Here is a 15,638-nt window from a genome sequence, read left to right as displayed (position 1 = left end):
AAAGAGCGACGTGTTAGCACCAAGACCGCTGAGACAGCTGATATTAATGTAGCATTCTACAACAGACTTCAATCAGCTAAAGTAACTGTTACAATTTCAGCTCGGTAATCCCAACGACATTTCCTTGGCCAAACTCTGCAGTTATTGCTAGTTTTTACAATACAAATGGAAGAGCCATATTCACCATTGCTTGCCCGGAAATGATTGTGACCTGCGTTGGTGCACTTAATTGCCAATCAAGTTCATTGTTGAACACAATGATTTGTCATTGATTGATGACCATACGCTCGACTCGAGAGTTCAAAACGCTGCGTAGTGCCACCTTCCGCTAAATTTTACAGGTATCGCGTAAACCATAGACAACACGCACTTTGGTAATACGCGATAAATGCATCAATTTATAAACTAGCAAAATGGCGAAACGCATGTGCGTGCATTGTGCAATGTGCATTGTGCAATCATTAATGAGCCGCAATCAAAGGCTGAAAGAGAACCAATCTTAAACATATACAACAACAACAGCAATGGGCACATTCGATGGGTCTATAATGGAAAAGCCAGCAAAATTTGATTTCATTTTCCGATCATGCTAAATATACAAATTACGTCACTAAAACCATACTTCACGGTGGCTACAGTTCCATCCCTGTTTTCCCATAGTCACGAACGAGTCGGTACTGCTGAAAAGATCCATAGAAAAAAGGGATTGTGCTATTTAATACAAGTAAAAACGGGTGTACGTTGCTACAAATTGGAAAATACATGATGTCAGGAATCGGATCTCTAACGGAAGAAAAATATAGCCTAACGAAAAACTGCAAAACTAAATGTGCGATGCAGCAGATGCTTTGTTATAATCGCGTAGTCGTCTCCTGGACCCGATCTCTTGCGCTTTTTGCTAATTTCCTGTGCCTGATAAATTCAGCCCACGCTAAAAACGAGAAAACTAATGAATTGGTGTGCCAAAGTGGTCAGACAGTGACTTACCGAACAAAATTGCGCCGGAAATAACGATAGCGATTTGAGTATAGATTTTGTCCTTAACACACATCACAGTGGTTAATGCGTACTGGATCCCGATCCCGATGGAGTAAAACACTTGGAAGATGCTAAATGCCACTGCTCTGTTCTCAACGAAGTGCAGTGTGTAGGCGGCTGTATCAGAGACAGTGATTTCATACATAATTCTTTAAACAAATTTCAAGGTACAATCCATCATGATAGCATATATAATCAGAGAGATTATTGATGTTCCAAAATCAGATTGATATTTGAAATTAAGTTATTTGTATAGTATTTGAATTAAAACATATTGATTCTGCGCAAGGTTAGCTATTTGCCTTACGTCAGGAGTGTCAACCTCAATTTTGGCGGCGCGCCGGATTCAAATCTTTTGTTCACTTGCTGGCCGGACGAAACAAATGATGCCATGGTTGATGCCATATTCTTACCTTTGTTTTTCAGTGGGATGTTTCATTTTCAAGCCTATATACGTATTTCATAATGGTATCGGATCACAGGCGGTCTATTCTCCCCACGGCTTTCTTCGCAAACAAGGGTAATGGCAAGAATAAAATGATTTACCGTTTGAACTCAGTTGCAAACCGCTAACATAATGGCTCTAACGTGTGGGTCAGCGATATTGTACTTTGGCATATTTATGCGCTCCCTTTGTCTCAAAGGTAACGCGACGTTGGTCCCGTGCATGTGTTGTAGTGAACATAAGAGTTTTAATGGTAACCACGGACACTTCGAATTTGGTTCATTTTTACTAAATCAACATTCGGGTTTACACAGATGAGATTTTGAGTCGAGTCATTAAAATACGTTATTGAACTGTCGCAATCAATCAAGAAAGTGGGAGATGCGGATTGCGGAAGTGCCGGGGATTATTGGCGTGGAAGTATTTCTTCATAGAAATCTGCACTTTCGATATAGGAATATGCATTTTTCATTTATTCAGCCTTTTTTTACGGGCTGGATGCGACCCGTATGTTTAAAAACTATGCCCTACGACATCGTAGATTTGAATCTTTTAATGGCACATGATAGGTAAGTAGGCCTATATCAGTCATAATCTGATATGACTGACTATATAGACCAGAGTCACTTGACTGTAATTGTTAAGTTTAAGTTGACATGCCATGCCTATTAGTCCTTTAGCGACGTAAGATAGTATTGCAATGACAGCAACATAATATTGCTTACCAATGATATTCTGACGAAACACGCCATTAATTATCCCGAAACCTCCAAAAATAACAAGTATAACCCATTGATCTTCATCATTTGGAATCCAAAAGTAGCACATGCAGTACATGCCAATCTCTAATATGCAGGAGGCACCATACATGATGTATCTTTTGTTGCGGAAATGGAATTTGCCGTACAGGAGGGCAGAAGGCATGGCTAGCAAGCCAAACATCACTGTAAACAATCCCGTCTGAAGAGAGGAGCAATCAGCTAAGGTATAGTTGCAAACAATGTTATTCCCTCCAAGCTGTGCGTACTGAAAAATCTGTGCCGCGCACAAAAAAAAACTATCAGCAACCCCCAGAACGTTGGTCATGGCCTATCATATTGGGTTGATCAACCAAACTTCTTGGGGTTTCATCTCATAGACCCCTTTACTACAACGGGCTATTCCACCACTACTCAAGATCGCGAGTATCTATTATTGTTTTGGAAATTCAGTGTGAATTCGTTTTCCTATCGAAGTCAGAGAATATTCGTTGCGCGATCACAATTTTACATCATATTAAATTTTATGTACCAGGAGTAAGCTCTCAGGTGTTGTTAATCTCTCTAGCCTTTCGCCAAAGTATCATAATAATCTGCGGATATTGCATATGCGGAGCGTGCAATGTAAATTGAAAAAGAGCATACCAATTCCACTCCAACAATACACGAAGCATAGGCGCGGGTAACATCTGCAACCACGAAACCCAACATCATCCCGTAATGAAGCGTCGAAACGCTTAACATCAATGCTCTCGGCTTCATCAGGAATTTTCCAGTGTCTTTCAGAGTATTCCAGAGGTCTCCACCTTGCGTCGGTCGGCTCTGAAAAGCGAAAGGCCAGTGGCGGCTCGTCCTATAGGGCAACTGGGGCATTGCCCCACCTAAAATTCTGTTCAATAACAGTTCTTTACCATTTAGAGACGCACAGCAATCTATATATACCGAAATCACATCGAAAATCGTATTCTTCTTGTCCTTTCGCTTGTAAATGCCCATATATAGCGAGGTCTCTGCGAAAATCGAATTCTCTTCCGTGTTTTCGCTTTGCGAATGCCTAGCCGGGGCATGCCCCGGTAGCGCTCATAACAAGCTTTCACTGTCTATTCTCTTAAAGCCGCGCACAATAAAGAAACAGTGATTTACTCTCTCCTATTCATAAAATTACCGAGCAACCGGGGCAACATAGCCTAGTCGCCCTTAAGGTGTGATGTAACAATCGTATCTATATCTGAACTCCGTTACCGTCATATGCGTTTAGTCGACATTTGCTGGTGTAGGTCGATTTTGATGATGTTTCACACCATGATAATTCTTGAAACTTGATATGTCATGTCGTGATGGTGGTATTTAACACTGTCCCAAGTTTCAGGGTTTCTACTTAAAGTTTAGGGTAGTAATTCCGTTTCCGAAGTTGAGTGTGTGCTGACCGTCCTGTATCGCAAACAGATTTTACTCAGAAGCCGGTATTAGTATCCATTGATTTTGACGATGTTCCATACCGAGATCGGTCATGAGATTTGGTACGGTAAGTCTTAATGTTAGTATCGAACGCTGTACCAAGTTTCAAGTTTGTCACTGTACTGTGTTAGTGGTAATTTCGTTTCCTAAGTCGAGTGAGAGCTGACTCGTCATTTATCGCAAACATATTTTACGCAAAGCCGGTATTGGTATCCATTGATTTTAACGAAGCTCCTTACCTAGATCCGTCATGAGCTTTTGCATGGTATGTCTTGATTTTAGTATCGGACGCTATGCCTAGTCTCAAGGTTGACACTCAATGATTGGGGCAGCAATTTCGTTATCAAGGTCGAGTATGGTAGAGATGTACGCTGATCTGACACTTAGCCTACCTAACGCATTGCGGATTTCACGCAAAAGCCGGTGTATCTGTGTTAACGCTAACTGTGTTCCATACTGAGATAGGTGATGAGATGATGATATCATGAAACAGTTTACTAACATCCTCGGTTTGCATTCAAATATTTACTTTTATTTTATATTCTCCAATGTCAATTTCACCGTGAAATTGTGGCCTTCAGGCCATTTGCTTACAATTACAACCCCTGTCAAGCGCGATAGCTGTTTCGTTTTCGATGGCGGCTAAGAGCTGATCGCTTGATCAGCCTATTCCTCAGTAAATTTTACGCAAAATTCGATGTTGGTCTGTTCGTATTAATTTTGGCAGTGTGCCATACCGAAAACGGTCATGAGGCTACTTCTCGATGATTTCATGTAACAGTGTACAGTGGTGGCCCTACGAACGGGGGGGGCCTGGGCGAGACTTACCGGGGGGGCCCCCTATAAGTATCTAACCGTAACTTCTGGGGGGCTTCGCCCCCCAGACCCCCCTTTCCCATCTGTTATTATTATCTGTCTTTCGTCGCGCCAAAGGTTTGGCCAGGTGCTGGATTCGGCCATGTCTATTATTGCATGTGTGCAAGGATTATTGCATGTGTGCAAGTAATTCTACCGCATGCAGAGATGTGATGATTATTGGGATATGGGGCTTTTCTAACTAATGCAGAGATTTGATGATGATTGACACATCATATTCTTGCTTGGTACACGGATTTCCATGTATATTCGTTATTATTCTTGAAAAAACCGCATATTCCGAATAGGGGGGGCCCTTCGACCAGGGGGGGGGGCCCGGGCGACCGCCCACCTCGCCCACCCCAAAAGCCACCACTGACAGTGTACCAAGTTTTCGGCTTTCATCCACGTATTTATTCGGTAATGTATTTTCCAAAGGCGATTTTGCAGCAGACACATAGACACTATAGACCGTAAGCCGTATGTGTCGTGTGACAGTCTCCAGCCTCAAGGCCAAAATCTCCTATGCTGTACCGGGACCGAATTTCCGAGGCTGCTATCCGTAGTTCTTCAGAATTATGTTTTGGATTCAATGTGAAATGTCCAATCTATGAGATAACAATTGCGTATGTGTCCGAACTCGCTGACCTTTCCAGTTAGGCTTACGCAATCTCTCGAGTTATAGTCATTTCCATTGCTGCAGATAATTAGTCAGGTATAGTGCGAACATGAACCGTGTCGAATCTTTGTTCCGTACGCCGTTTACGCAGTTACCACACTTCAAGTCACAGCTCACCGGCAGACCTCTCGCGGCACATACGTTAAAATCACTGTTGTCGGGAAGTTCGTGTTACCGTAGTCTGTACCAACAAGTTACTTGTTTACGTTGGAAAACGCCATTGTGACGTCATCTTGATAAAAAGTCGCTTGCAGCCCTTGCCCCACAACCCGATATTGTCACGAGCCTCCACTGCGAAAGGCACATGTCGGATTACATTGTACTATTGAACGTATACGATATAATACCATAGCATCGCGGTATTGTTTGTAATTTAAAAAGTATTGCATGGTAAATACATTGGTGGAAAATAGGCGTGTTTACCAGTTATTAAGCATAGCGTGTCATGGTGCGAAACAGGCAACTGTCCCTTTTAGATTCCAAATTATGTTACTTTCACGCCAATTCGAAAGAGCCATACTGATCCTAAACTTTCATTTATCGAGACAACCGATTTCGAATCGTTGGGCGGGGCCGTACACAATTCCATTTGTGTGCCTTGGAGTCGACTTTTATCAAAATACAGCAACCAAAACTCTGTCAACAAAAGGAGTTCGTGTACCACCTAAAAATAGTACATAGAATGCTCTCTCATTCGAAATTTCATGCTGGTGACGTCATATTTTGTGATACGATTGTTGATATACAATGTTCTTTCCAATTCTCTACTAGTTGCTGGCGATTACCCCTGACGAGTGTCAGCCGAAAATATTCGGGTTCATTTCAATATGCATATACTATTCAATTGTATGTTGAAGTTCTGTACCTCCAAGAAGCTCTTAAAATTTTCGATTGTAATTTCCAAAGAGCCATACTTCGTTTCAACTGTTACGTAAAAAATCGACGATGACGTCATTGAGGCACGAGATCGAAGTTAACTACATGGGTGGGATTCGTCGTGTGTGCCATATTTTCTGCGTGATGCACTGGTGTGATGTTATAACGGAAGCACTAATCAAGCTGGTTGCGTTATATTTGAGCATCCGACACAATGGAAAACGACGGTTGAGGATGTGACACTTTTACCCGCTCTACAGGGCTCGGGAACCTTTTGCAAGCTACATTTTTCTTTCTGTAGGAACCAGCACGTGATGGCAATTAAACATTTTGAACCAAAACCAACAATTATAGACAACAGTCAACGTGCCAATTATCCCCATATTCTTCAGATACGCGACCTTCTAACCAAGCAATTCGTGCAGCACGTGCGAAGGTAGCCATATCCCAATTGTTCTTCGGACAGTGACGCACTGTAATTGCCCCCCACCCCAAAAAAAACTTTAGAGGCGGATACCATTGTTAACCGATATGATTTCGTTAACTTGACCACTCTATTCTCAAATTCTTCGGCGGTATCATAACGTTGCGCTGCAAACCTTTCAGTTTACCGCCGTCGCGAGCAAGCTACCTAACAATCGGAGTTTTGGATGACTATATTTTCAAGTTGAATTTGTAATTAGGAATGTCATTTCAAAGGGAGTCCATTTCTCGCCTATAACCAGGACGACAATGTGGATTTGAGAACTGCACTGTCACAAAAGCGTCGTCAAGTACGCTTTTCCCTCTGATTACTCAACGCATCGTGCCATCTAAGAGTTATAGGCGTGCTGTGTTGGGTTTTGCTACTTGCATGGTTGCTTGCGCGATAGCCGCTTTTATTTTGCAACAAAAAAATTTTTGTATCGAGCTCGACGGATTAGATTTAAAAGATGAATATCCCGAACAAATGAAGATATTTTCACCATTATAGAAAAAATATAATATTTAGACCGGTAAATCAGCAATTTTATCAGCCGGCAATATTTGACATAATGAAAAGAGGGGTTTCAAGCACCTAAAACTCCCGAATATGCCACTTTTGATCCTACAAAAAATTGTCTCAGCTCGCACAAGCGTAACCATTCCAATCGTGAAATGAAAATTTACAAAATAAAGTCAGGTAATAATTATTAAATAAGCTGTGAATTCAGTGGAAATTTAGGAATTCTTCCAATAGCCATACCATATCATCATAACAGCCATGGGTTTACGACCCCTGACATATACCATCACTTGTGCCTTCTTGGTGTGCACGGCACGTGAAATCAGAACCGATTGCACTTCTGCACTACATATTAATAAAAATGGGTGTATTCGACTCGTTTTCACCAATTGTAGTGGGTGTGAAAGCACAATGTAACCTAAAAAAGGCTTTACGTCATTTGTACCCTAAGCTATGGTGACAATCGGCGAAATAAACGAATTTAGGTTACAGTGTCTATTCCAACTCACATGTTCCCGTTTGGTATCTTGCTGAGAGGTGGTCGACACGTGGGAAAGTGTGTCCTCATCGCTATTCTGGCTATCCTCTTGAGATTTCCCACTATTTTCATTATCAACATATCCCGAATTGTTTATGCCGCAATCCCCGTTACCGTTTTGCTTATCGCCTGTCCATTTTCCTTCGCCGTTATCGTTAATCACCGCCAACTTCCGTGAATATCGTCCCAAACCAGGATAGACGAAGACGTGAGCGAACAGAGCGATCAGATTGAGTGCGACAGTCACCGCCACCAGAACGTACACGCTTGTCCTGTCTGGCGGTTGGTACTGGTCGAGATTGTCTTCAACCACGCTCGGGTCTTGACAATCGTTTACTCCGCAGAATTCGTAAGGGTTCTTGAATCCGAAGGTTGCATTGTCGAGTGGCGTTTCGCGGGTGGGCTGGCTCTGTGGCGTGCTGTCACTCGCCGTGTAGCCGTACAGGGTGGCGTAAGCTATTAGGTTTCCAGTGATCTGATAAAGAAAATTCGATAACTATCGCAGTGCCGAAACGCAGTCTGGGATAATAGGTGCGTGCAAAAATGAATTTCAACAGCGCAATGATGGCGATTTAATTTAGAATGCTGCATTGTTCTACAGTTCTACGGTATATAGTTGATAGTTTTGACCTCATATCTCAATATCTTCCACTCATCTGAGTTTGAAGATACGTCGCAGCTAATTACATGGAGATAAATTTATACGTAGAACCGTGCTGAGGCAGTTACTGAGTCTCCACCAGACGTTTTAAATGATTTGATTTTGGTAAATCTGTTCACCTTGTCGAAAAGGCAAGTGAAGCCTAGGTTATAGATCAATAAATGTCGTGGTAATTTATTAAAGTCTTATTTACAGTGTCAATTTGAGAAATGTCACTGTCATCATGAACGGACTACAATCATGTTGACTTACGATCGAGACTAATTGTAGACACGGCTGCCAATACATAAATTATCAACAACGGGGTCACCTCCCTGTATGCAATGACAATGCTGGTTCACCATCCCAACAGTGAATGAATCGAACTAATCAACAGCGAATAGACGTAAATGATGGGTTACACGGGTTCGGGAAAATAGCGGGTATCACAATAATGAGGCATTCAAAAAAGCAATGTAATAACTACATGGCTTGAATTAGGGCTTGAATCAAATTTCGGTTATGCTATGCTGTCGGGTTACAGCTTGCGTTATTTTGCAAGGGTCACTATCATGACTAGAGGTCGACCGATTATCGACCTGTCCGATTATCGAGGACGATATTTTAAACTTTCCCGACTATCGATATCGGCCTATGAATGCCGATATCGTAGCCGATATTTTATATATCAAAAAAATTCCAAAAAATTGGAAATTCAATGCTCCGTGTTCTCAATCTCAAGAAATCGACGATGCAAAGGGCGATACGTTATAGAGTTATACACTTGCAGGACGAGTTTAGCGTGGTGAGCATGCAGAGAAACTATGCTGCCTGCATTACAATCTACCTCTAATGGACGGATCTGCAGTTCTATATGACGTTTTGCTTTTTGGGTTATTCCAAATTTCAATGAATGTGCACAATTAGGAAATAACTCTTTTTGATTTCGGTTTTCTCGTTTGTTGTTCAGCTTTCTGTGACATGTACAAATGCCATCTTGTCTAACATAAAATATTTTTGGCGAAATGGTTTTCTGCTCATTCCATATTAATATCGGCTGATAATATCGGTTATCGGACTTGTGAGTGTGTTGATAATAATCGGTATCGGTATCGGCCTGCAAAAATCATATCGGTCGACCTCTATAATCATGACACTCTATATTTAGAATAACTCGCCATTTTAAATGCTTCCTTGTTATGGCACTCGCTGTTTTTACATTGGATAGGCGTCGTTATTACTACTACTATAGGGTTACCATATTTTTGTGAAGCAAATTCCGTACACTCTTTAGCGCCCACTAGCGGATTTAAAAATGAGATGACACATTGTCTGTCAATATGACGTCACACTAGCAAAGCATTGCCCATCGACTGTATACAGAAGTGGTAATGGTACGCGAAGGTGTTCCAGGTGGTACGCGAGAAGATTCTGTTTTTTTCGACCGAAGGGAGTTATTAGTTCAAGGGTTTATTCTGAGTTTTTCAAGCCGCCGTCGTCGTGGTAAGGTCGTCGTTGTTGGTATAGTGGCTATTCCACCAGTGACGGTTTACGTCAGAGATCTAGTCGTAAATTGCGATTCTTACCTAACCAAATTCCGTTTTAATATATTTGACCACAAGAATTTCAAATGGATCCACTACAGAAATCATATACTGCGCCCTAAAATGCACCTCAACACGGTGGAAACATTTTGACCGCCTTCAGCGTGCTTATCTTATGTAGATGGTACGCGAGCACTGCATAAAACCTCGAAATGGAACTTGGGAGAAAAAAGGTTGGGAACCACGAACCACTGGTATACGGGAATGCATTGGAACATAGGGCATTAATTAGGCCATCTGTAATGTGGGTTACTGTGATTGCTACTTGCTAGGGTCTGCAATAGATTTCTCCACAGTCCGGATGAAATTGTCTGACGGGCCGTGTCTGGCCTGTCGGGATTGTGTTTGACAGCCCTGCTATTCCGTTGGGTCGGTGCAGCTATCTGGTTATGTGTTTTAATCAGGTCCGAAACAACATTTTTCTACCCCCTTCCGCCGAATAAAAAAACACTGATCTTGGGCCCACCATAGGGTAGTCGATGTAACTTCTCGGGCACTTAGAATATGCATCTGGTTGTTAAATTTTTTGAATGACTTCTGTCAATATTATTGATTTTTCCATACATTAGGCTACTATAAAATGCACCAGCAGGTATAGCATATCCGGTGATTTCCAACTTTTTTATGGTCGCGTCCGCATTTCCAACTTCAGAATGTTCCGTGGACTAGCTCCAAACTTGATAAGCTGATTACTAAAAAATCAGCTTGCCCAAACTTTCGGCATAGGAAGCTGATTATACGTTCAACATCATCGCGATCCCCAGATAAAGGAAAACGACCTCAACTCAGACAGCTCACTGTCTGTGGCCTTAACCAACTCTAGTAATATACCGTTTGCGATTACAATCAGACTTATTTCAGTAAACGGTGGTTATTTATATTTATTTTGATTGCAAATTTGGCGAGGGTGTTGCCAGGTGCCCATACTAATATCAATATACGTTGCATTAATTCGCGCGCGGCGCGAAGAAACAATCTTAAATAGCATAAATCTGCTTGAAAATAATATTGTTTATGTTGATTTACGAAAAAAGTTTAAGCCTACCTCAAACCTTCAAAATTCCGGACATTTAGGCATATTTTAGAAATTCCTCCCGGAAGCAGATTTTTCAGTGAAATTCCGGACATGTCCGGGAAATTCCGGACGTATGGCAACCCTATACTACTACTACTACTATACTGTAATTTTTTTTGTTTAACCGGGTTATACTGTCACTTGACCAACCGAAAAGATTACTCGTTTAATAGCCAAGATCAAAAGCATTGGAAGTTGGCTTCTAAATTGAGATGTCACCATCATCATCATCATTGGTTTATTAGCAATTTTATCAGTTCAATACACCACAAAAAATGCGATACAATGAAAAGACAGGAAGATGTCGAAGCGACAAGGAGCAGTCTATGGAATCTGACACCCACCTTGGCCTAGGCGATGTAAAGAGGAGGCATGCACACTGAATGAAAGTAAAGAAGATAGTATAGAAAAAAGAAAGCGACAATAAATAGGGCGGGGATTTCTCTACAAAGCTATAGTAACTAGAATTATTCTATAACACGAAGCCCTGACGTTGAAAGAGCCGATATTCTTTTGCGATAAGGTAATTCAAAGTTTGAACTGTTGGGATGATCAAGCGCCTACTTTGTATACCTTTGTGACTTATGCTTCATTGTTACTACACGCAAGGGGTGCTCAAAGGGCAAAATCCCAATGGTTACGCGCTCTTGTGAATCATGTTCATTTGTCTGCGTGTCATGATATGCCAAACACTGTAACCTTATCTCTAACTCCTGTCCTATACGTATCGGCCGTAATACCGCAATGGTAGGTCGCCAAGTTATATGTCATGGCTACTCAGTTATTTTAGCGAAGGCCCAGCAGTTGCAAGAATTGCTTAGATTCGGTATCGCTCTCATGGTGGGTGTCTGATTCCAAAGACTACTCGAAGGCGTTTCTACACCTTCCTATCTCTCTATTGTACCGCATTTTTGTGGTGTATTGAACTGACAAAATTTGCTAATAAACCTAACGAAATGACAGAATTTACAGTCTAACAAATGTAATATACGGTATAACTATATACGACAGTAGTTCTCAACCTTTTGGTCTTTGCGGACCCTTTTGGACTGTCACGGACCCCCGCGGACCCTTTAAGTTTTAGTTTGAATTTAGCTCAAATCTCGCAATTTTCATCTGTCTTATGCAAATAATAGCTGTAGGCTACTGATAAACAGCAACAAAATGACTTTTCTTGAAAATAACATTATACTGTATTTTGGATGCTGAGCGAGAAAGTTGACCTTTTTTTAGTCAACCGACCACGAAGTGGGAGAAATTTACCATTTTTTCAAGATTTTTCTCCGGTATCCTAAGTTTGAAAATTTTGAAAAAGTGTCCCCCTTCCCCGATTCTAAAATATGGTGACCCTAGCCAGCGTAACGCTTCTGACAACACGATTGGACCTGTTCGCAACAAAAATGGAACCAAAATTGAAAAACCTATTTTTAATGAACATACAACATCAAGCCTGGTCATTTTTATGTAGCAGCTCATCTTGAAGTTATTATGGAAGGAAATGTTATGTAGGCTATATTACAGGAGAAAATGAATTTTTGTTAACATTTCGAAGTCACCACGATTGACTCCGCTAATCCAACTTTTTATTTTTTCACAATCCCCTATACAAAACATCTCTAAACAGCAAAATGTTTATATCAGTATGCTATTGGCACTTTAGCAATCAAAATGAGTCTGCACAGTAGGATATTTCATCTCAGACAGCCATTCTGTTGATGTGAGTTCAGGAGTTTTACTATACTACTGAAGCAAGACTGCCTCGTAATTTCCCAAATTAAAATAAATACCAATCAGGCTATCAACTATTTTGTGAATTTATAGGCTTCGTGGATCCCCTGAAAATGGGATTCGCCGACTCCTAGGGTTGAGAACCACTGATATACGAAATCCGGTAATGCAGGATTAGCAATAAGCGAAACCTATTTATTGTTCTGTCTGTCACAGCTAGTGGGGGCTTGCATTTTAAATTTCTTGCTAGTTATCTAAATCCTGGTTCAAAGTAGCGAGAACGCTTTCACTGGCCATACAGATGTGAAATCTACTCTTTATAAAATCCATGTCTAAACCGCTGACTCGCAGCTGCAGATCAAGGGTAATGGATTTGGATTTGTTAAAACTCTGATACAGATCTGCAAAAGAAAGGCGTTGAATTTTCTCCGCTATTCCCACCGCGATGCTCTCCAACATAGCGTAAAATCTACTTTGATAGTAATCCCTGTAGTATCGCTCATCCTTCTTGTCAGAGTGTCTGGCAGTGCTCGCCGCTACCTCCAACACCAACAGGGTGTAGGCTGGAACAAACGCAGCGCGGCCGACACCGCCTATTACAGCCCCCACCACGAGTATCGAAAGTTCTGGAACAAAACACAAGATCGCTATAACGAATCAGAGTGTTGTCCAGTATAACCCGAGCTCACCTTGAGATAAGTTAGACAGGCAGTAAATGAGTATGGATATGTCACAGATGGCGAGAGTGCCGTTTGCCCCCGCCAGCTTTATCAACATCGGGCTGCAAAATAGGCCGAAGAAAACCGAGAATATGTAGCCCGACGACAGCGCTATTGCCCCTGAAAACACATAACGCCGCTCTCAGACCGACAGTCAATTATATGCTGACGGATCAGTTTGTGGAAAAATGAGTAGATCGGAGGTTCTTAGCCGGAAGTCCTCGAAGCATTTTCAGGGGGTCCACGAAACTTCTAAATTTGTAAAATGATTGATCACCTAATTTGTAATTATTTTTTAAATTAGGGAAAGCATGAGCCAGTTTCGCTTCATAATTGCTACAACTTCAGGACTCACATCATTAAGATCGTCGTCCGAGATCAAATTTCCTACTGTGCAAACTCATTTTAATCGGCAAATTGCCAATAGCCTTACTGATACTAACATTCTGCTGTTTAGAGACGTTATTTGGGTCGTTTGAAATAGAAATTCCTGAATTTTTTCCGAATCTGTCTCGACGATGGGATTGCAACCTCGCCACGAAATCCATTTTCTCCTGACATATACATAATCACTATCTTCGGAATAATTTCAAGATGAGATGCTGGAAGAAAAGGACTAGGCTTCACGTTATATGCTCATTAAAAACGCTGTTTCTCAATGTTGGTGCCAAATATGTTGCGATCACACCAAAAGGTATCGTCGGGAGCGTTACGCGTTCATATTACCTTCGCCACCACCTATCTGTGTGGAAATATTTTCGGAACTCGTTCATATCAAATCGAAAACACGGATTTTCAAGACAATAAATACAGCAAAAAATCTACATTTTGTGGCCGTTTCTCACTAGTCTAAAATTAATATTTGCACAGGACAGATGACGGTTGCACGATAATTGAGCTAATTTTGAACGAAAACTGGAGGGGGTCCGCGGGGGTAGGTGATGGTCCAAAAGGGGTTCGCGAAGACAAAAAGGTTGAGAACCACTGGAGTAGAAGAAAAGCTAACATGCTAATTCCGGTCGGTAATCTTTTTTTCTCGGTAAAACACGATGGTGTTGTACAATCGAAGCAGATGTATTTAGCACAGCCAAGTCTCAAATTATACTTTCGTCAAAAAAGATTGGAAACGTTTATGACCCCCCAAGTCGAAGATTTCGAATGTGAACTTTGCCATAAGCACAGACACAGAAGACAGTAGTTTACTAACCAGTCGATCGGTTGATACGCGCCACCGTTCAGGTGTGTACAGCAAATACTCTTCTACCACGTCAGAAATGCCGATAAGCAACTACATTCTAGTATCAAAAGACTAAAGATATTTTGCGCTTCTTATGATTCCCAATGGTTAATTATAATAATTTACGAATATACTATAATTCGGGGCTCTTCTAACTCAGACACTAAGATTTTATGCAAAAACATTTTACACACACCACATCATTTGGAAAAAAATTGTGTATATTCACACCCAAGATGTGGAACCTACACCTCAGAATTCAGAAACACCGTTCTCGGGGTGTCGATCGAATATTTTGCCGGAGTTGTTATCGACACAACAGCATTTCCTTTTTCGAGTATTTCAATTAAATGATTGCACACCTTGAGCCTATGTATATATATGCAATTGCTCTAGTATAGTTATTTTGGTTACTTTGCAGAAGAGGCGGTTATGATTGATTCCTGGTGTAAAGAATTGTTGTAACTCCCACCTCCTTACGTGCCTACGTTTCTTCGTACTCCATTTGTCATTGGTCTAATTTGTCCAACATCATTTGGATTAAAATGTTTTATTTATATAACGGTACAATTTCGAGATATTTTCTGTTTTCGTTTATCAACATTTTGGGTGGAATGCACTCTCTTTTCGCTAAAAGTGCAGGTCACTTTTGAAACTTATATCTGCGTTTAAAGTTGAGATCGTTCACGGGTTGTATTAGATAGACACCGAGCATACGGTCGCATAAGAACTTGCAGTAAAGGAATACACATATAGTCATTCATTGAATATCGTTTGGCGATGCGTTTTCTGTCTCATTGTGCTCCACATTTACTACCTTTGCTATCCTCGACATTGATGCTTGTCTGCACAGTCTGCAGCGCGGCCACAGTTGTGTTGCAAGTGACAATTCCCAATACCATCCACAGGAAAAGAAGCCTCAGCTTCCGTCTAATTGCCGCATTGGTTGCCTCAACCTCGACACCGTCCATCCTAAATCCATCAACGGTAGGTTGCAAAGCTG

At 41.3% G+C, this 15,638-nt stretch overlaps 1 protein-coding gene across 1 annotated transcript; it reads right to left on the bottom strand.

Moving 5' to 3' along the window:
* Positions 1-370: 370 nt before the first annotated feature.
* Positions 371-15,626, bottom strand: LOC145447941 (protein unc-93 homolog A-like). Its single transcript, XM_080326216.1, has 8 exons — positions 15,453-15,626; positions 13,369-13,518; positions 13,121-13,305; positions 7,604-8,107; positions 2,887-3,063; positions 2,209-2,443; positions 988-1,155; positions 371-931 (listed from the first exon to the last, which is right to left on the bottom strand). Exons 1-8 carry the CDS (start codon positions 15,604-15,606, stop codon positions 852-854), a joined length of 1,653 nt encoding a protein of 550 aa, XP_080182342.1. The 5' UTR covers positions 15,607-15,626; the 3' UTR covers positions 371-851.
* Between the last annotated feature and the right edge of the window lie 12 nt (positions 15,627-15,638).

Source organism: Botryllus schlosseri, chromosome 10, assembly GCF_051294905.1.
Source record: "Botryllus schlosseri isolate E-star chromosome 10, Bs_hap1, whole genome shotgun sequence".
Lineage (NCBI taxonomy): Eukaryota > Metazoa > Chordata > Ascidiacea > Stolidobranchia > Styelidae > Botryllus > Botryllus schlosseri.
Note: the sequence above shows the minus strand (reverse complement) of the source record. Positions and strands in the feature narration are given on the sequence as shown.